This window comes from Enhydra lutris, unplaced genomic scaffold (genome assembly GCF_002288905.1).
Source record: "Enhydra lutris kenyoni isolate GAN:26980312 unplaced genomic scaffold, ASM228890v2 scaffoldscaffold42, whole genome shotgun sequence".
Lineage (NCBI taxonomy): Eukaryota > Metazoa > Chordata > Mammalia > Carnivora > Mustelidae > Enhydra > Enhydra lutris.
Genome location: NW_019154126.1, coordinates 8111804 through 8133274, shown reverse-complemented (window position 1 = coordinate 8133274; position 21471 = coordinate 8111804). Strand labels below are relative to the sequence as shown.

Below are 21471 nucleotides of genomic sequence, written 5' to 3'. Positions count from 1 at the left end.
GTATTATTGTCATACAATGTCTCATAAGCACAACTGCTTCCTTTGGTTTTTTTTTTGTTAGGTTGGTTGTTTTTTTGTTGGTTTTTTTTTTCCTCTTTCTTTTTTTTTTTTTTGCACGTCCACCAGAAGAAAGACTGCAAATTCCAGATCCTTCCTGGGTGATGATACATTCGTCAAGCTGTTTCAATAGTCGGATATCTGAAGAGCTGTTCTCTTAACACTGCACTAAATCACAATGTAAGTTCAACATTAAAGGATAAAATATTCAACCTGTCTCGTTTATGATTTTGGCTTCTGGCCTTTACACCTTGATCAATACACACACACACACACACACAGTTTACATCAGATTAGCAACAGATCAATGCACTGTTATTACACAGAAATATGAAAAACCAACTCAGAAGCATGATATGAATACTAGCATACAGATCAAAGGTTAAAATAAACCAGTGAGGGCCTAAGAGTCTTCTTTCCCTGGAGTATATACATGCAAATACCGAAGTAAAAGCCAAAGGCATCTTTACCTCAAAAGTACAAACTCTCCATTGATAGCGGAAAGACTCCCAACAGATGATACTTTATGTATCCCAGTCTCTGAGTCAGTCTTCTACAAACATGTGTCATGGGCCATCAGCTTGTTCATGATTCATGTAAAGTCTCCCACTGAGACGACCCAGGCTACCCACACCACTGACATGGGCCCTGGGTCCAGCACAAGAAAGTGTCCCGTCTTATGTAATTTACTTCCCATGCCAACGGCACCCTCGGGGGCAGGAAAGGGTGCTCCAGAAGACTGGGAAAAACTGGGAGCCCCTTTGCTTCGAGCCACTACACAGGTATGCATCAGATTCCAAAGAGACATCGAAACTATTTCAGGAGGTAGCCACTGCCGGAACTCCAGTGGGTAAGTCCCAGCGGAACAAAAGTAAAGAGGACAGGCGCACTGTTCATTACAGTTCCGAGTCCTCAATTTTAGCTCATAAAATGTCTAAGGCATCGGTGACCTGACTTCTTTTAGAGGAAAGAAGTCTTGGTAAAAAGGCAAGAGAAATGCTTTCGCCGGGGGAAGGGACTGTGAAGAATATGAATCAGTCTGGATCCAGACGCTTGGGAGGTGGCAGTGGTCCAGATGGAAAATGAGCAAGGCGTGGATTAGTTACTGAAGTGGCTGGTTGGGGGCTGGAGATAAAAGGACAGGTTTTAATGGGAAAATTGAGGCAGCTGGAAATCACCTCCAGAAACTGTACTCTTAGACACCATCCGGAATGCATATGAGCCCTATCTGTACAATTTGGCCTTAAAAGCACACTCCTAGGTGTGTAGTCAGTAACACGCTCTCCGGCGAATGAACAGTATTCACTATGAGTAAATGAACACCGATTCCTCGTGCCTGCTGAGTCTCTGGATGTTACCTGTTCTCTCCCTAGAGCGCGAAGTGTGTGAGACACAGCTTGACGACGACCACGGCCCGCTCCAGGGGCCTCACCCTCTCCCCCACTTCACCCTCCAGCTGCCACTAAGCTTCTCTCACGGCATTCATCTGATTACTTTGAAGAGCAATAAGGAAAGTTAGTGTAACCAGGAGAAAATGATGATCTCAATCTAGCCACAAACCAAGAATAATGCAGCGAGAATTACTGCCTGCCTTCCCAAAGTTACTTTGCCAATGCAATTAAATGCTGGTCTGAAGGTATCGCCTTTTTGACAGGATGAGAGATTATTTCACTCTCTTTGCTAAATCAGTCCAATTTAAGACCACAAATTATGCTAAATGTGATTTAGGGCTTTGTTTTGTGGACACAAACAATAACCCTACATTCAATTTACTCAACCTCTCCTGGCCTTTCGTATGCGTGTGAATTTTGTGTTTAAGACTCCATTCAAGCTACAGGGGGAAAATATTACACAGCTCCTACTCTCTCTCCACTATGGAACTCCCCCTACCTGACCACAGCAAATATCAGGGGAAATTAACATTCAGACCTTCGATGGGACAGCATTTACTCTCTCAACCAGTACTGAGAAAATGCTTGTGACGTCTACACGATCCCACTTTTAACACCTAGCATTTCAAGACTTCTGAGATACGGTAAGAAAGGCAAGCTATTTAAACAAAGTAAGTTACCAAAGAAGGAGTATCAGAGTCGATAAATGGAAACAGGTCTAGTGTCTGAAAAACAAACTAATTCTAATAAAACTGTCCACCAAAACAAACAAATAAATAAATAACCAGTTAGCAAGATGAGGTGTCCAAGAACGGAATTATGTACACACGTGACTTGAACAAATTCAGCTGTTAACGGAAAAAATCGGGAGTAGCATGTCCCCAGTCAGAACACTCCGGTGAAAATTTTTCAAAGATCTCCACGTGACGCATTTGTATGAAGTATTTTAAAACATAAGTGAACAGTCAGCCTCAAGATATTCCTTGTTACGCCTTGGCAACATTCCTTTTCATCAATCTGTCCTGTTTGTAACCGTGACCCCAGCCGTACACACCCACACAGTCTGCACACCACCAGCAGCTGAGCTCATGAGGAAAACGGAGGTGGCGTCACGTGTGACCCCAGGAGTCCGGGCTGCACGACGCCCCTTTCGAAGTCCTCTCCCACCTGGCTTTAGCAGTCTCTGATTCTCAAAAAGAGCTGGATGACAAAAATCAATGATATGGATTTAAATAATGCAACAAATGGGGCCCTCAATTAGGAAGCTCAGTCATGTAGAACTTGGCTTATGACAGAGAATTTAGGATCATTTTCTGTCAAAAACGACCGCTTTAATTTTGAGACTCCAGTTGCTGCAGCTGAGAAAAAAGTCCCCAGTCACTCTCAGGTGTCCCCTGGCTCCTAAATGCCTCCTTCTGTGTCCATCGCAGGATCACATGACCGCTGGAAGCCCTCTGGGTCGAGAGCAGCGGGACAGAGATGGGGTCCTGCGACCCCAGGAACTATGGCCACAGACCAGTCTCATGTTATCTTCTGGCAGTTACAATGATTCAGACCCTCCTTCCCTTCAAGGCTCCTTGGTGGAGAGCTTAAACGTTATTCCAGTTTCGTGGGAGAAGCATGTGCCACCCAGACTCAGTGGTCAGTCCTTGCGGTCTGGGGACAGCCCCACAACAAGCAGCCCAAGTCCCTGGGCGGGCTCACGAGTCTGGGCCAGAAGGGGACTCGGCTAACCTCCTACACTGACACCTGCTGGAAAGCAGCTCTGTCTGGCGGGAAGTCTCAGCACGTACTCGCGGGACATGCCGGAGAGACCGGAGCCTCCGACCCTGAGAGATAGCAGACCCCGTAACCAGCAACATTGCCTGCCTCCCCCAGAAGGAAAACCTCAATAAATGGTTGTTTCAGCAATGGCACCCTCCCTTTAGAAGCATCTGGTTCTGGGATATAAAATTCGCAACTCCACAACCAAGGACTTATTTTTTTTTTAAGATTTTATTTATTTATTTGACAGAGAGATCACAAGTAGACAGAGAGGCAGGCAGAGAGAGAGAGGGAAGCAGGCTCCCTGCTGAGCACAGAGCCCGACGCGGGACTCGATCCCAGGAACCTGAGATCATGACCTGAGCGGAAGGCAGCGGCTTAACCCACTGAGCCACCCAGGCGCCCCCAAGGACTTATTTTTAAAAACCTTAGTTTATGCACACAATGGTAAGTAGCAGGGTAAGTAAGCTCTGGGGCTGCGCTGTCCGACGTGCAGTCACCATGGAAAACCGCACGGGGGCTCCTCAAAAAATTAAAACTAGAACTACCGTATGTCCCAGCAATTCCGCCTCTGGGTACGTATCCAAAGGAAATGAAATCACTGTCTCCAAGAAGTACCTGCACCCATGTTCACTGCAGCATTAGTTACAACAGGCGAGACACAGAAGCAGTGTTAAGTGTCCCCCAACAGATGGACAAGGAGAATGTGGTCTATGTACCCACAGTGGACTACTACTCAGCCATAAAAAGGAAACCCTATTTGCAACAACACAGATGGGGCTTGAAGGCAATATGCTAAATGAAGTCAGACAAAAAAAGACAAAACCTGTATAATTTTATCTATGTGGAAGCTTAAAACACACATGCACACGCACACACACACAAACTCACAGGAAAAGAGATCAGATTTATGATTACCAGAGGGAGAGGATGAGGGGGTGAAGGAACTAGATGAAACAGTTAAGATAGGAAAACAAAAGAAAAAGAAAAAGAAAAAGGAAGTAAATTTAAATCTAAATTAGTTGAAATTAAGTAGAATTCGTAATTCAGTTTCTTGGTCACATAAGCCACATTTCAAGTGGTTAGTGGCTACCACACTGGACGGCACAGATATAGATCATTCTCTTCACTGCAGAAAGTTCTAGATAGTGCTGCTTTATCACTAACAGCACAAACTTTAGAGTATATCCGAATTACTGGAAGGCTTATTAAAACACAGCTGGCAGGGGAGGGGGCACATACCTCAGAGTTTCTGATTCAGTAGGTTTGGGATGGGGCCTGAGCTTCTGCATTTCCAAGTTCTCAGGGGACGCTGACGCTGCTGGTCCAGAGACTACTCTGGTGCAGAAAACTTAATTTATTGGTGACATCAAAATCATTAATCCAGTATATATGTCCCATACCCCCACACAATAATGCTGAATAAGTCTATCCAAATTAAGACTCCTCTATCACCTCAGTAAGTTGAGACTTGGGGTTCATGAAAAGTGGCCAAAAAAAAAAAAAAAAAAAGGAACTCTAAATGGCTGATCCACCCAGCCTGGAGGCTGCAATCCAACCATTTCCAGTCACCTTCTGCTTCCCCACGCAGCTGGCATCCATCTTTTTAGTTCAGATGAATGAACAAACACTATAGGTCACACTGTCCCCAGGCACAGGTGGACTGGCCAGAGACACACAGACCCAGGCCCAAGAGGTGGGAATTCTTGGTTATCGTTCAAACTAACATGGTCAGTTTGAGCTCCTTCAGGCAGCTGATCAGTACATAAGCTCCCTTGACACATAAATCATAAACGCTAATGAAATCTCTAACGTGGAGAAAGAGAGATTTTTCAGATTCCAGTTTCGAGATGGAACAGCCCTCCATGGGACCAGATGAAGCGGCACCAGGAGTAACTAAGCATATCTGCTCACGAGACCTCACCAGAACAGCAAAGAGCCTACCTACCTGTACTGCAAAAGCCCGGTGTCAGCTTTTACTGGTAGGCTGTGCACTGGATGGACAATGGTTCAACATTTGGTTCCGTTATACTCACCCAGATCTTTCCTTTTTTTTTTTTTTTTTTAAAGATTTTATTTATTTATTTATTTGACAGAGAGAAAGACACAGTAAGAGAGGGAACACAAGCAGGGGGAGTGGGAGGGGGGAAAAACAGGCTTCCTGCCAAGCAGGGAGCCCGATGTGGGGCTGGATCCCAGGAACCCGATATCATGCCCCGAGAGCCGAAAGCAGCTGCTTAACCGACTGAGCCACCCAGGCACCCCCACCCACCCAGATCTTTACCGTGAAATCACTGCAGAATAGTACGAGCAAGTTTCAAGGAGAAAAAAAAATCCTGAATTCCCTAGTTCATCAGAATTGAGTCACTTAGCAACAACTTCATCAGACCAAGTGTGGTTCCACGAAGAGATGCCTCTTGCTAACTAACCTTCTAGCTGTCACAACACCGAGAAGTGAACGAAGAATGCTGGGGGGCCTTGACAGCACAGAGAGACCAGCTGGGGTGCAGCCAATCCGGGGACTTCTCAAGCACAAGCATCTCATGGCCCTGGAGGCCAAGAAACAAAATCGTGAAGAGTGACAGGCTCTGGGAGCAGCAGGCACCCTGCAGAACATACGGACTGGCACTCAGCTGTGCGCGGCCTACGGAAAGGACAGTGGGTCACGCGTTGGTCTTTGGAGCCATATGGTTAGCACCGACAGCAGGGTCCTCTACAACTACAAAAGGGCAATAAGAGACCAGGCACCACGTTCCACCCACGGCTACCGGGAAGCCAGAAGCTGCTCGGAACACATGTAGGTTTTCCTCATAAGCACAGGCATGAAATCCGGAGTTGGGAACCCTACCCACCACCTCCACCAAACTTCTGAGTAGTCAGAACTACGTTGTGCCTGTCTTTGCAGAAGCTCCCAGACTGGCTTTTGGTTTTTTTTTTCTTTGCTTTTTTTTTCTTTTAATCTGAAGATTACTGCAAAGGAGAGGTGCCAGGCTAGGACAGGAACACCAAGGGGATGCTGCCTGCAGGCCTCTTTGGAAAACTGAATTCATGGTTCAGCCACTGCCTCCATCATGGGAAACCTGAGAGGGACTGAAAACAGCCCCAAGTGTCCAAAGAAGAAGACTCAGAGAGAGTACCTAACAGGAACCACTGCCCACGAGGGTGAAGAACAGCACGTGGCCCAGCGGTGGGCACGCTCCCCGCCCGGCAATGGGTGGAAAGCTCCAATCTCGTGCCCATTGGCAGACACACCTCAGTGCTACTGACCCATGGCACAAGACACACGAAGACACCGCCACATGGGACAAGGTAAAGCAAAAACATCAGATAGCACTGCCTCCCCAAACCTGGCGTACTTGTATTAAGAACAGGAGACTTGACTGCTGTACCAAATGAAAACGCCCGGTCAGGTTTCTGCATGCTTCTGCTGCTTTCTAAGATTTCTTAAACAGGAAAGGATAAGGGATGGTAGATCGTTCAATGAGGCCAGTTACTAGATCCCTAAGATACAGTGCTACAATAAAGTTACTAGGAAAAGTATGAAAACCACGAGAATACATCAAATAGTGGTGAAAGCAAACATTTCTTTGCCCCAGCACTGGATGAGTACAATCCTGGATAACAGCTGTCCCCCTGTGCCCTGAATTAGGCAAGGTGGGAAGAAGCCAAAAGAATAGAAATGAAATATGAATTTGGGTCAAAGTAGAATTTGGTCAAAGTAGAAGGGCAGCCCCTTTAATACTCAATTAGACTAGCTGGAGACATTAGTCCATTCCTACCACAGAGGTGATGTCTAGACTCATTATACATAAGTCAATTCTTTCAGCAAATTAGGAATCATAGTCTTGAATGCCAGTTTAATGATTACCTGTAAAGAAGAATCTCTTTAGTCTCGCATACAAATAATGATGCGTTTCAGAATTTTATATGCAAAAAAGGTCATTTGTATTTATAGTGATTAATGACTTTTGTTTTCTGGCCCCAAAACGCAAGGTGGGTAATGAACTAATTATATCTTAGCCCAAGAATGTGAAGTTCACAAGTATACTAATGATAACTAGGCTTCACAGATTTTATGGGATTTTCCCCAAAGCAGCCATTAAAACAGTGAATTACAGTAGTTACGGGTTATTTAAAAACATAAAGTTTATGAAACAGTAAAGCAGATTCTCATTTAAAAAGGATCTATATGTTCCTCAGGGTAAAAATTAAATACCAAAATATCTAAACATCTACCCAACTAAGGCCAACATTCCCCAACTCATTATTAGCTTTATAAATGACAACAGTAATGCTACATTCAGTTAAACAACAGTATTTACTAAGCACCCACACCTCGAGGTACATACTTCTTGTATCTCATGTATCTCATCATGGGCCTCCTTAAGAGTCCTCAGCTAAAGTAATTTTACTAACCAAAAATATCCTGACTTAATTCACTGAAAAAGTAGCAAAGGGAAGAAAAAAAAAAAAAAAAGTAAAGATCCTACTCTTTCAGCAACAATGAGAATAATCAATTCCACAAAAAATCAGGGAAAAAAGTTTCAAGCAAGCATTAAGGCAGATTTTACAGTATAAAGTCAAACATGCAAAAATATATGTCCCTAGGCTATAAAAAATGGGTACGCAAGGCCAAACAAATCTCCTAAAAAGCTGACAAGCATGGATTTCTGCCCCTCTGAGGATGCAGAATTTACCTGATTTCTGCATCTTTTATTAACAGCCCAGAGACAACCAAAGAATGGGCCATGCAATCTTGAACCCTGAATTTTTGCAGGAAAGTACCTGTGAAACCATACTCCAGCGCCAACGCTCAACGTGGGCAGCCCAGCCGTATGTCAGTAACCAGCCTTACCCAGGGAGCTGGGTCAGAGAAGCAGCAGTAAGAGGAAAGGCAGTGGCATTTCCTCCCACATCTGGGAGTAAGTGACATTGAGTGAAGGGCAAGCAAAGGGCAGAGGCTTCTCTGGGAAAAATGCCTAAGAAGTTTCGAGACACAGCAAGAAGGAAGAGGAGAACATGAAAAACAAAAACCACTTCACTCATCGCAGAATGCAGACTCAGTGTTCTAGAAAGTCCTATCCAGGCTCTTAAATATCATTATAATGTATTAAACACACATACACTCAATTATGAACATTAAGAGGGAGACAGCAGACAAGTCAAATTCTCACACACACACACACACACACACACACACACACACACACAAAACATGCTTTGCCCAGAGTTCACATCTTCTTCTACAATTAAGAATGACTTCAGCAAGAGGCCACAATGGGTTACTTCTCTTCCTTCCTCATGTATTTTAATGCTGAGGACGGGAGTAATTATATGAGGAAGAAAGAGAGCAGGGGTAAATGCCCAGGGCCAGAAAAATCCACAGGATCCACACAGGGCTTTGTAAACGCTCCCCTCTCTGATAATCTGCCTTTTAACCTTTGGAATTCTCCTTGCCTTTTTTTTTTTTTTGAGCACATAAAGAGCCACGGCCATGCTTCCCCCACTGAGCTCCTAGATTTATGTGGGTGGGATATGTAAACTGTACACGTACATCCTTGGCAAGGCAGATGGGCGATGGTGAGCACCGATACTTGGGACGCTGTGTAAAGCCCCCAGCTTCCAGCTCTAGTTACTTGACCACTTCAGGCCTGTTGCTTCTACCAGATAGAGTGGACGGCATCCATAAATGCCCTTCCTTTCACGCTCAAGTCATCACATATGTGAAGGTGGCCCTTCAGAAGCTAATAAATTCTGAACAACCTTAATACTTTATTTTCCACATAGTGCAGGTCGTAGGACAGGCGGGCTTTGTGGGGGAAAGAGGAGAATCCATCTCAACTTTTTGAAGGATGAGCAAGATCTGAAGAGGGGCAGGGACTGCAGGTAAGAATCAGGTGTTCTGGGGCACCTGGCTGGCTCAGTCCGTTAAGCACCTGCCTTTGGCTCAGGTCATGATCCCAGGGTTGAGCCCCACATTGGGCCCCCCCGCTCAGTAGGCAGTCTGCTTCTCTCTCTGCCTCTGCCTGCTGCTCTCTCTACTTGTGCTCTCTCTGTATCTGTCAAGTGAATAAATAAAAACCTTAAAAAAAAAAAAAAGGAATCAGGTGATCAGAGAAGGGTATATATGGACAGGAGGAAAAGGTTAAAGGAAGAGCAAAAAATTAGACAAGAGGGTTCTGACTGAAAACATCTGAAAAGGAAGGGGATGAGTTTGTTAACTAGTGGTAGGTCAATCGCAGAGTGTTTTATCCTATTGAGCTGTCTGGCAAACAGATGAAAAACTGAAATAGGAAAAGACTCCTCATAGATGTTATGGAAATTGAGATAGGTATATACTGTTAATTGAGATATGTATATACTGAGAGACCTCACGCAAACGATTTGGGAGGCCAGCAAGGGGAGCTCTTATGCTCGACCCCTGGTGGTCAATTGCTGACCCAACAGGAAGAGATGAACCTTGCACAGGGGTACTTTACTATTCCTGCAGGAGGAAGAAAGGCTTACCTCCTCGCCCTGGCAACAGCACAGCCAATAAGAGACAGTCACAACTTAGCCAATGAAAAGCCACCATACTTCCAGCTCCCAGTTTAATCCAAAGGGCTTTTTGTTTATAACAGCATACTTCTCCCCTCCTCCATAGAGGAGCTCTCCCTCTCCTTCGTTCCCTGGACTCGCCTGCAGTTTGGCCATAGCTTGCTTTGTCCCATACTGCAATTCTCTGCTATTCCCAAATAAACCCATTTTTTGCTGGTAAAATAATGAGCAGTTTTATATTTAAGGCTAGCAATACAAATGCATTCCATTCAAGATCCACATTCTTATTTAATGAAATGTTAATTTCAGCAGCTAAAGTAGGTGGAGCTTTTGAACATTTTTTAAAAAGCTCTCAAGAGTGAATTTCACATTGCATCGACAGTCACCTTTTTGAAGTTTCATACAAATTTCCAGCTGACATCTCTAAGAAATAGCACCAGTTTATTCATACCGCAAATATACTGCTATCTTTCCCCTACTCCGGGGTTTCTAAATCTGAGTTATATGCACTCCTAAAGAACTCAAAGATAATTTTCTATAGGATCCACAAAACCTATGTGCATTTTTCTAGGGATAAATGACATAGTTTCATATGTCACCCCATTGACTTAATGGGGTGACATAGTTTCACCCCATTAAGAAAGGTTGGTGAGTTAGGAAATGTTAAGAACTTCTCTAAAAGAATGTATGTCCCAAGGAACTGCACCTCTTAGAATACCCTCTCCCACCCTCTTCCACAGTACACCCACGTAGGTACGTATGTACACACACACACACACACACCACATTATTTAGGAGTAAGAGTCAACAAATGATTTACATATACATTTCTGCTACTAAATCAATTCTGAGACTTGTATAGTAAACAGTAAAAGAAACACTTTTCAAGATCAGCCTTCCTAGAGAGGCTAGTTATGACTTGGAAAGGGACAGGTTCAAACTGGCTACATGTCATTTTCTCCACAGCCTGCCACCATTCTGAAATTCTCAAAACTAAAGTCATTCCATTTAAAAATATACTATGGCAGCGCCTGTGTGGCTCAGTGGGTTAAGCGCCGGACTCTTGATTTTCAGCTCAGGTCATGATCTCAGAGTCGTGGGATGGAGCCCTGCATCTTACTCCATACTGGGCAAGGCGTCTGCTTAAGATTCTCCCTCTCTCTCTTCCCCTATCTCTCCCTCCCCCACCTCTCCCAGTCTCTAAATAAAAACAGTGATGATAATAATGAATAAAAAAAAAATACTGTGGAAGAATTAATACACTACAGTTTAGCTTCCACTTAGCACAGACTCCAAGAACAGAGATCCTAGAATAGGTACATTTTGGTTGGTAGCGCTGGACCCGTGGGCTAGAGTCTCAGCTAAGGACACAATACCATCAAGAGAGAGCTTCTGGGGCTCCTGGGTGGCTCAGTGGGTTAAAACCTCTGCCTTCAGCTCAGGTCATGATCCCAGAATTGGGCTCTCTGCTCAGCAGGGAGCCTGCTTCCCTTCCTCTCTCTGCCTGCCTCTCTGCCTACTTGTGATCTCTGTCTGTCAAATAAATAAATAAATAAATAATCTTTAAAAAAAAAAAAAAGAGAGAGAGAGAGACAGCTTCTCCAACTTCACCCATTGACCGTGGACTCGGTTCCGGACTATGGGGTCAACAGATTCTTCCACAAGATGACAACTTTCCCAACTGCGGGTAAATTTTGTTTACAGTAACCTAACCACTGGTATCATCTGATAGATGCTATGGAATTAACAGCTGCCAGACTCAAAAATACTCTGTATATAGTTTTTCAAATCCAATCTTTCAAATGGTGGCACAGCAACAAACTGATAAATGTGCACTAATTAAAAAAATAAGCTATTGATCAAAGCCTCTGTATTATAAATACATTTACGCTCTTTTAAAATGCAAACAGCAAGTTGTTTTGACATTGTCACAAGATAAATTCATGACACAGAGACGATTTATTTTGCATATTTCCCCTCAGTTTAATTTCATACAAGCCATGCACAGGAACTTTTGCATAAGGCATGACAAATAATCTATGAAAGAAGAACTAGAGACTTTAAAACACAAAGGTGTTGAACACTGGTGAAGGTCATTCTCATGAGTTGGAACAGTTTATTTTTCTCACACATCTCAGCAATCTGTGAGCTCTGCAGAAACGGGTTTAATTTGTCATGCTTTTTAAAAAACTGCTTAATTTTCTTCATTATAATTGGATCTGCATATTTGGGGGATATCATATTCCATGTGCAACATGCTCCTTAACTCATTTATAATAACATTTATGGTAAATATCCTATGGATATATATACATCTACATAAAACTTTAAAACCTTGTATTAACTTCTATACATTTAGAACATTATCTTTGATAAATTATTGAAATCACCAATGAAGAAAATCCTAGCATTTCTTGTTCCCTGTAATTTCCAATTCATACATGAGCTATAACTAATGAGAAATAGACTGTTAAAAAAAAAAAAAAAAAAACACGTTTTGCCATAAACCTTGGGTTTACTGCCTTACTAGCCATTTCCGATGCATTAAATGACAAGATATGGTCACATTAAGGCCTCAAACTGCAGGCAAAACTCCTAAAACCTCAAGAAAAGGTTTTATGGAACAGTTCAAAGTATAAAACTGAACAATGACACCCAGAAACCCACACTTATGAAAGGTTTAAACAGAGCAGGCTGTGCAACATTCACACAGAGCGTGATGATATCCTTCATATTTTTTGCACAAAATGATGAATGCTTAATCCTAAAATGCATGGGTCACAAAATGAAAAACATGACTATCATCTTCAAGGTGCTAGCAATCTCTGTATGTGGGTTTGGCTGTAAAAATAAAATTGTTTTTAAAATTAAGAAAAGCTTCACATTAAAAAATTATGCTCAGAAACTGTTTTGCCCACCAACTCAGAGTGTAATTCATTTCATAAGGCAGAGCATCCTTCCCCCAACAGTGACATTTAGGAGAAGAATCCATATAAGTCCTCACACAATTTCCCTGAGTTTTACATGGTTATTTTTTAATTAAAATCTGGTTACACGCATACTTATTTTCAGCTTTCTTCCACAGGAATAAAATCTTACATATCCCCGATACAAAATACCACAGAGGGCAATAAAATTCTTCCAGCGTAAAGAAGTAAACTTCCTAATCTGAGAAAGAAGTAGTAATACACTAAAAACTGGCATGTGAGACAGAACGATAATTATAGGGCAAAAGAGAAAAACAATATATACCCTTATAGAGGGATATACCTTCATCATGGCAAACTGCACAATGTAAATAGCAACAGCAACATATCCTACTGGACACAGCAGAATAGCCTGCAAAAAATTTAATCTGATAACACAAATTTGGTTTTTCATCACTCAGCCAAAAGACCCAGGGAAAAAAATACGTATCTCAACAGTGACCTCTAGTGGACAAGCCTTAAAATGACAGTCTTAAAATGAAAGTCTCAAAGACTGAAAACAAGTAAGAAAACATTTACAAAGCCTAACACTCCCAAACCACCATAAAAACCAGGTATGAGCTTATGGGGCCAACTGAAAAGACTCAGCAAACACTGGCTTAAAAGGCAGAGTAATCAAAGACAAGCATTGGAGCAGGGGGGGGCAGACACACAGGAAAAGAGTCTTTGAAATCACTGTTACGTTCCCGTCTTTCAAAACACTGAAGGCCCTGGGCAGGTCATCTCTGTCTGGCTCTGACTTATCCCAACTCATCACCCGCCAATCCATTAATCAACCTGTATTAACGAGGGCCAAGGTGATGTTCCACATGCTCTTTGTACTTTCAGAGGTGTGGGATACAGAAGCGCTTCAGCCAGGGCTCCTGAGCTCCAGGACATTATAATGCAATTAATTGCATGAAGTAAACAGTAAATAATTGGGATCTTAAATATATAAATCTGGCTTGAAGTAGAGTAACAGGCGCAGAAGCTGTCACAGCTCTAAGAACAAAAGAAGGGTTTATGGAGAAGTGACACTCGGCCGAGCCATCAGGGTCTCTGGGCGGAAGGAGCATCCATGGGTCATCCTGACAAGAGCTGTCCCCATCTGTGGATGCTGAGATGTACCCGAGGGGTGCCATCCCAGTACATCACCCTCACTATGAAAGGGTCTCTGTGATGAAGAACAAGACATGGACATCCATTCCCAGGACACAGGGTATGAGCACTCGGTCCGGCATGTGTGACATGAGACCCTGAGTAGGAAACAGAAGTGTGTTGTGGCCGCATCTACTCAGGCCGCTATACCAGTTAATCCCAAGAAAGTAGGTCCAGTTTCTACAAAGATGGCTTCATCTCAGGCCAGCTGTTTCCTCCCATGACCTCCCTGCCATCTACTGCTCCCTTCTATCAATCATTACTGCTTTCTGTAGACATTTCCAGGGAAACCACTAGGTGCTCAGTGATAGGTGTTAAGGAAAAAGAATACAAGGTTCCCACTTTCAAGAAAGCTTAAGATCTGGAGAGAGTGAGTAAACAAAGCATCAGGAGGACAAGGACGTGCTGCACTGGTCTTAAGGGTCTATGAACAATAGGAGTTTGGGGGAAGAACCATTTCCCATTGGCCAGGGCAGCCAGGGGAGCCTGGAGCACAGGAGAAGGGGGCGAGGTGGTGTGGGTGGAAGGGAGGAGGCAAGGGAGCACAGGTGCAGAGGCAGGGCTGGCCATGAGGAGAGGGACTGACCAATCCGTCCGCAGCATCTGGGGAGGGGGTGCTGGAGGAGCGGGGGGCAGATGCGGCAGGTTCTGCTGGTCAGTCAAACCGCAGGGCGAATGGTGTTTCGGAGGGGACAGCCTGGTGGAAGAACCCCATCTTTACTTCGAAAACACTCCTCCTCAGCTAGCTTGCCGGCTAGCACCTGCCCAGTTGGAGCAAAAGGGAAGAAGGAAAAGACTGGCCTGCTGCTCTGCCTTCCTTCTAAATACATCCGGGAGAGGCACACGTCCATGCATCCAGGAAAGCTGTTCCAGGCTGAGCGATCCCCCACCAGGCTCCCAACCAAGCCCATGCACACAGCCCCCATCCCCACCCCACCCCCCTTTAAATGTAAATAGTGCTGCTGTATTAACGATGAACCCCTAATTTAAGCAACTGGCTTGACGAACTGGAAACATTTTTCATTAACTCAAATATAGAAAGCTTTAAGGATTTCTGTTCACAGAATCTTGGGGGAATTGAAGGATTGCCGGGCCACGTCCGGCTTTGTGTGGCTTCCCTCGTACTACGGTGAGAGGACCTGTCCACGTCCAAACCACCCGCAGGGAAAAGAAGCCCACTCGCTGCCCCCAGGACCTGGATGGCTCAGCAGATCCCAAATCCGTTGTCCCCAAATCAAGGTCCCAGTCTGAGCAGGCTAGCCATTCATTTCGTGAGCACACCAGCGGTAATGTCAAATAACAGTGTAACTGGCAGACTAAGAGAAAACACAAGTACTTTCTGCAAGACAAAAGAAGGGCTGAGGGGTTTAACTTCTGAGTGCCACTGGTTTTAATGCAGCATTGTCAGCCAGGCCCTATTAAAAACCACAGAAAGTGAAAGACACTGATTACCATACAAAGTGACAGGAGGGTGTGCTCAGCCACTTGCATTTAATGCATATTTATATTTCCGTCAAATGGACATATTTACTATAAATACTTGAAAAACCATAGCGAAGTCATTCATTTAAATGCCAGAAAAGTAGTAAAAGATGCTAATTTGACCTTAGTGGAACAGATCGAGTGTCACTGACACGACTCACAATGGCTTGAAACAGAATTTACCAAGACGATTAATTAGAGTTTACTGGATTAGGTCAAGAATGTCTCAAATGGAAAAAGAAAAAAGGAAAAAAAAAAAAACAAAACAGGGAAGGAAGAAATTTGAAGTTTGAATCCATTCGCAGCCAACCTCTTTAGTAGCAGACATAATTTAACTCCGTTTTCGTGCCTCTCTAAATTCATCTTGTACTCTTTGCCTGCAGAAAGAAACGGATCCACTGAGCCCTGAGATTTCTATCCTTGTGGTCATGTAAAGAGAAATAAACGACTACTGAAAAATGTGGAAGGTTTTGTTTTTTGTTTTGTCTTTTTAAAAAGAACAGATCAATTAATGATATAATAGGAACGGAGCATGTCTTGCTTCTTGTTTAAATGTACACTTTTTTCGCTCTGCTGATGATGCAAATCTAACCACAGGAAGCTTGGCAATTAAATATTTGTATGAACTGTGCAACAGCTTTGGGGACTTCTGCTCCCAAAATCTTGGGGAATTCAGGAATCTTGCTGTCCCCCTTTCAGGACAAACTGCAAACCCCCTGTGAGCTGGGATAAGGTATCAGTGGACAAAAGGATCCTTTGCTGTGAAAACCAGGAAACCGGCAGCATATTACCTGTTACAAAAATGATGTCATGTGACGCGGAGCCCTCACTCTCAGCTTCTGTGACCATCATTACTCAAACACGAGGAGCATGCCACTCTGCCTTGGCTTTACCAATAGGTGCCATTTGCTAAAAATGAACTAAATCTGCCTGTTTTCGGCACACGAGGGGCCCTAACCACCCTCTTAATTCTCAGTAATCAGTAGCTCTGTGACATAGCCTCGAGCTGTATATAATGCACATATACACATAAATTCACACAACAAATCCTTCAACATGACATTCAGCTCCGTTTCAATGGACTCAGCCCTAACAAATTCTTGCCACATGATTAGAAAATCATTCAAGTCTGCAGGAAATACGGCAAGCACAAAGAAGTGACAGTCAACTAGGAATGAGAAAGGAGAGTGGCTCCCTGTCATTAAAATCTTTAAAGTCACCGCTCTAAGGATAAAATGGCCCATTATCACTCAGATGAGATATTTTCACAAAAATAACTATCTGTCTCCTGTAGGTGAACCAAGCCATGACACCACCCAGGCCCCAGAGAATTCTTCTTGGGAACCAGACTCAAAAATGTGAAAAATGCCGATGCCAATTTACATAACTTACACAATTTTGTTGGTGGGGGGGGGATCCCCCCATCCATCAGAGAAAAGGAGCAACAGTTAAATATTCTCCTTTTGGGGAGGAAGTACGGAGAAAGCCAAGAACTCTAATATTTTTAATAAGTTTGTTTTTTTTTTTTTTTCCCCACAAAACACTCATCAATCGCCTGGCAGCTGAGGTCACTTACCAGCCCTGAAAGGAACCATTTCCTGAGAAGCAATGTCATGTTCTTCCTTCAGTTTACACAAGAATCCTCAAAACAGGGCAAAATTAAAAAAAAAAAAAAAGTAACAGAACAAAAGTACATAATACAGGAGAAGATGCTTGTGTATCGCACTTGTCACCAAAAAAGATTTTAGGTTTTCCCCAAGTAACATCTGTCCTGAGCGTTTTTAAAGGAAACAAAAGTATCAGCAGTATCACAGTTATCACCTAGGAGTCAGAAACCGAGTAACCAACGGTAAAGTTAACTCACTTGTTAGCTTGTTGTGGCTGAGGACCAGCTGTGTGATGTGGGATAAGGAGACTGCAAAAGAAAAAAAAAAGAAATCACACAGTCAGTACATGTATCCAAATTACCCCCACTCTCCTACAAGGTAAAGCGTTAAATGATTTCCACAAGGTCAAGTGTTAGCACTCACAAAAACAGAAGCAAGGTTTCATGCAACACTGTCTGAGAAATGTTACTCCAAATTAAGAAAAGTTATGCAATTAGCACAGCGAGTTAGGGCCAATGAGATTAATGTCACCGGATCAAACACAACAAGGGCCAGTTAGCTCTGCGCCCGCCTGAGCGACCCATCTCCACATCCCGGGCGTGGAGAAGCAGGGAACCTCGCCTGTTCCAAAGGGAACATCCTGCGTGGACAGAAGGCTCGTGTCCCGGTGAGCAGGGAGCACGTCCCTTCCCCTGCGTGCACGGGCCGCCCAGAAACTCTTCTACACGCTCCCAGGGACAAAGAGGAAAAAACTCTCCCCTCAGATTATTTTGGTTGGTGTTTCTTTCAAAGCACCGGCAGCTTGCTCACCGGTTCCACACAATCTCGGGGAGCTTTAAACTGAACAAGATCAGACTTGCCGGAAATACGGTTTTTCCCACTATAAAGAAAGAGAGAAAAAAGTCCAAGAGAAAAGCGACCTGCCTTCCATTTTGGGCTCTAAAACTGTGCAGGATGATCAGCCTATGCTTTAAACACTATGTTTTAAATGTACATTTTATCTAGTAAACAGCTTTAGACATTTTTCCAATATTCTTTCTCTCAGAACGTTCTCTTATTAATGCAGCGGACATTTTTCCCTGAGAAGACAACAAAAAATCTTCGCAAGAAGGGCCTTCATGTTGGACCCCAGCACGCTGGGAAGAAAATGAGTGTTATCACTCCTGATCACAGCTTCTGAATGTGTTTCTTTCCCCTTTTTGCCCCCAACCACCACAAAGTTATAGAAAATTCAAAATGCAGTAGAGACCTGTCTTCCTGCCCCGAACCCTTTGAGAGCGTGCGGCCGGCCTGATGCCCACAAAGTCAGGGTATGCGGAGGACGGCCTCCTGCCACCCAAGCCAAGCACTTCCCGTCACAGGTCATCACCACCTAGTCCTCGGCCCTCACCCCTGTGTCACCGGACGCCCCAATCACTTCTCTTGGGAAGTGAACAACCCGGTTCCCATCCCGTCGCGTGCAGCTGTGGGTTCTCTCAGACCACGTCTTGCCTGCATTTCTCTCTCCCGCTGCCTTCCGTGACTTGGTCACTGTGAAGCCTGCCTGCAGGCCAAATTACTCCAGATGTGGACCTCCACGAGATTTGTCAACTCCTTTGTTCCTGGGTAGACTGAGGTGAAGCCTCGTTGGCAGGAAGGTCAAGGAAACGCGGGGTTCTCCTCGATGTGTCCTATCAGAGCGGCACAACCTTGATGACCATCCTCCCTTGACTGGAGACGTCTGCCAGGCTTCTCCACCGAAGTGCTTTCTTTTCCCCTTTGTAATCAACAAGCATTTGGGGGGCGCCTGGGTGGCTCAGTGGGTTAAGCCGCTGCCTTCGGCTCAGGTCATGATCTCAGCGTCCTGGGATCGAGTCCCACATCGGCTCTCTGCTCAGCGGGGAGCCTGCTTCCCTCTCTCTCTCTGCCTGCCTCTCTGCCTGCTTGTGATCTCTGGCTGTCAAATAAATAAATTAAAAAATCTTAAAAAAAAAAAAAATAAGCATTTGGAAAGAAGGGGGCTGAGGAAGGGGGGTACTGCAGAACCCTATTAATACCCCATGTCGCATGCGGCTCATGACCCCCAAGGCCATCTCCACCCTCACGCGACCATTTGGCAATGTCTGGAAACGTTTTTGACTCTAACACCCACGGCCTTAAAACCCCAACTTTCCTCAGGGGCTCCCGCTCTGTCTGTAGGAGACAGCGCGGGTCCGAAGCTGAGGCGTCCTGAGGGGAGGGGGCCTGGGATGCCCCCAAGGCACAAGGCGGCCCCCTCACTCCTCTGCAGGAATCTCCAAGGTGAGAAACAGCCCAGTGCTTCTGGAAGGAGAGTCCGGCAGAGCAGAGTTTCGGCTCCGCAGGACCATCCAGTCCAAAATGTCAAGACTGCTGCTGTTGAGAAACTGCAGTTTCTCTCTTTCTGTCTGCATGGCCCGTGGTGTCCTACGGCGGTCAGTGCATTACAGTCTCCTTGTCACTTATGCTGGGGTTCCAACTGCCCGAAGGGGCCGGAGGGAGCCCACCCGAGCTGGCTGCAAGCCTTTTGACCGGTCCCCCTGCTCCCTGGGCACTTCGCCGCTTCCTGGCACTGGATACTCAGGCTCATCTTGTCCTTTTTCTGCCACAGCCCTGAAACCACCATTTCTCTAATGAGCTCTGGTTCCTTTTTGTGGAAACTGGTATTTATAAGACAAAATCTGGGCACCAGATGTGCTCACTGCTATTTGGGGCTCGGTATTCTCAGCTCCTCTCAGTGGACAGAGCTTGAGCACACACACACTCTATACTGATATTACCGAAAACCCTGAGTTCACAGCAGCATCTCCAGCTCCAATACAATATCACCCCGCTCACTCCAGTTTCTTCCCTCTCTGTATTCGTGATTCCCTTCTCCAACAGTGAGAACTCCGGCTTCCGTCACCTCTGCCCCACTTACTGTGTATCAATAATCCTACATATAAGCCGCATGAAGGAGTCCTCCTACAGCCAGACCGACACCTCTCTATGCTTGTTCGCAGGGGCCCTGGAAGGTGGGTATGGATTCTTGGTCAAGATCAGAGGAAGGCTGGCCAGCGACGTGTGAAGTCAGCTTAAAGTCGAAGACACCCAGGAAACCCCCAGAAACCCCCAGGAAACTGTTTAGGGATGTGTAGATTGATGGCTGTCACCTGGCTATGGGGCCCGTGATCAGTGGGGCATGCGAGCCACTGCTGGACATGTCTGCCCAGGCTAACCTGAAACTCAGATTCCTCACACGTCTTGATGGTTCCTCGTGTGGAGAGCCAACATGTCCCGAGCAATAAAGAAACGGCTCTGGGGAATAGCCTCACTGAGCTTCTGAGGCCCCCTGAGGCTCACCCAGGCTTCCTTACGCCTGCTAAGCCAGATCCTGTGCCTTTAATGACCCCGTGAGTAGGCTTTGTGGAAGCGGAGTCCTTTCAACTCTCCAACTTCAGAATCGATGCAGTAACCAATCTCCCCCACACTCCTCCCTCCTGCGGACCCCTTCACGCTCTGCTCAGACTCCCCTGCTCACCGGCCTGTCCACGGCAACACCCTCCTTGCCCTGCTTGGGCTGGAACCTTGCAGTCCGGCTCCCCAACCTGCACAGATGCTCAACTCACCCCACTCGGGTCCTCACCCCCCCATTCTAGGCCACCAGTGCTCCGGACCCTGACCACCTCTCTCTTTCTGTCTTACTCACTGGCCTTGGGACTGAACCATTAGGGAAGGGGAAGCACAAGTCAATAGGGAAAGAGAAAAGAATTTTTGTGGTTTTCAAAAGTCAAAATGGCCTCTTCTCATAGGACATTTAAGATTTTAAACACTGCAGAAGATCTTGCATGTTTTTATTTTAAGAGTTAAGATTCCTTGTCCACCAATTAAGCATTTCTCTCTCTCTGAAGTACACAGTCTGAGATGGGGGAAAAAAATATCTCAAAGAGCTACCCTCCTACCACAGCAGATAAAAAAGACTCACAGATGCACTGGTTAAGATTATGGTCACCATCATGCAAGTACAAGCCACAAGCTAACCAGGGTGCACACATGGGGATCCGTCTCTCACTTACATACAGGTGATCCAGAGGTTCCTGGTATCTTGCTGCTCAACCATCCCCAATATGTGGCTCCCACCTCATGCCACAGGATGGCTGCCTGATCTTTGCCATCATGTCTGCATTCCCCCTCAGAAGACAGAAAAAAGAACACTTCCTCCTTTGGGATACTTCCAAGAAACTACATGTGGTATTTCCACTTGCAATAAATTAATCACCATCTTACAATCCAGTGAGGCCTCGCTGTAAGGGAGGCAAGGAAATGGAGTCTATATTCCAGGTGACCAGGGGCCAACTAAAAAGGAGGGTTTTACTACCAACACAGATGGGACAAGCTGAAAGTGGCAGACAACTAGCAGCCTCATACACTAGCACACCACTCCCTCTGACTGTCAGAGAAATGAGTCCTGATCACAAAAGAAAATGAAGAAGCCTCCCATCTCTGCCCTAAGTTTTCCTAAAATATCACAAC

At 45.0% G+C, this 21471-nt stretch overlaps 1 protein-coding gene across 1 annotated transcript in view; it reads right to left on the bottom strand.

Moving 5' to 3' along the window:
• LOC111155557 (Ras suppressor protein 1) overlaps nucleotides 1-21471 on the bottom strand; it is a 186095-nt gene that overhangs the window by 139015 nt on the left and 25609 nt on the right. The window contains exon 3 of the mRNA XM_022515774.1: nucleotides 17220-17270. Within this exon, the coding sequence (XP_022371482.1) occupies nucleotides 17220-17270 (51 nt within the window). The remainder of the gene's footprint in view (nucleotides 1-17219; nucleotides 17271-21471) is intronic.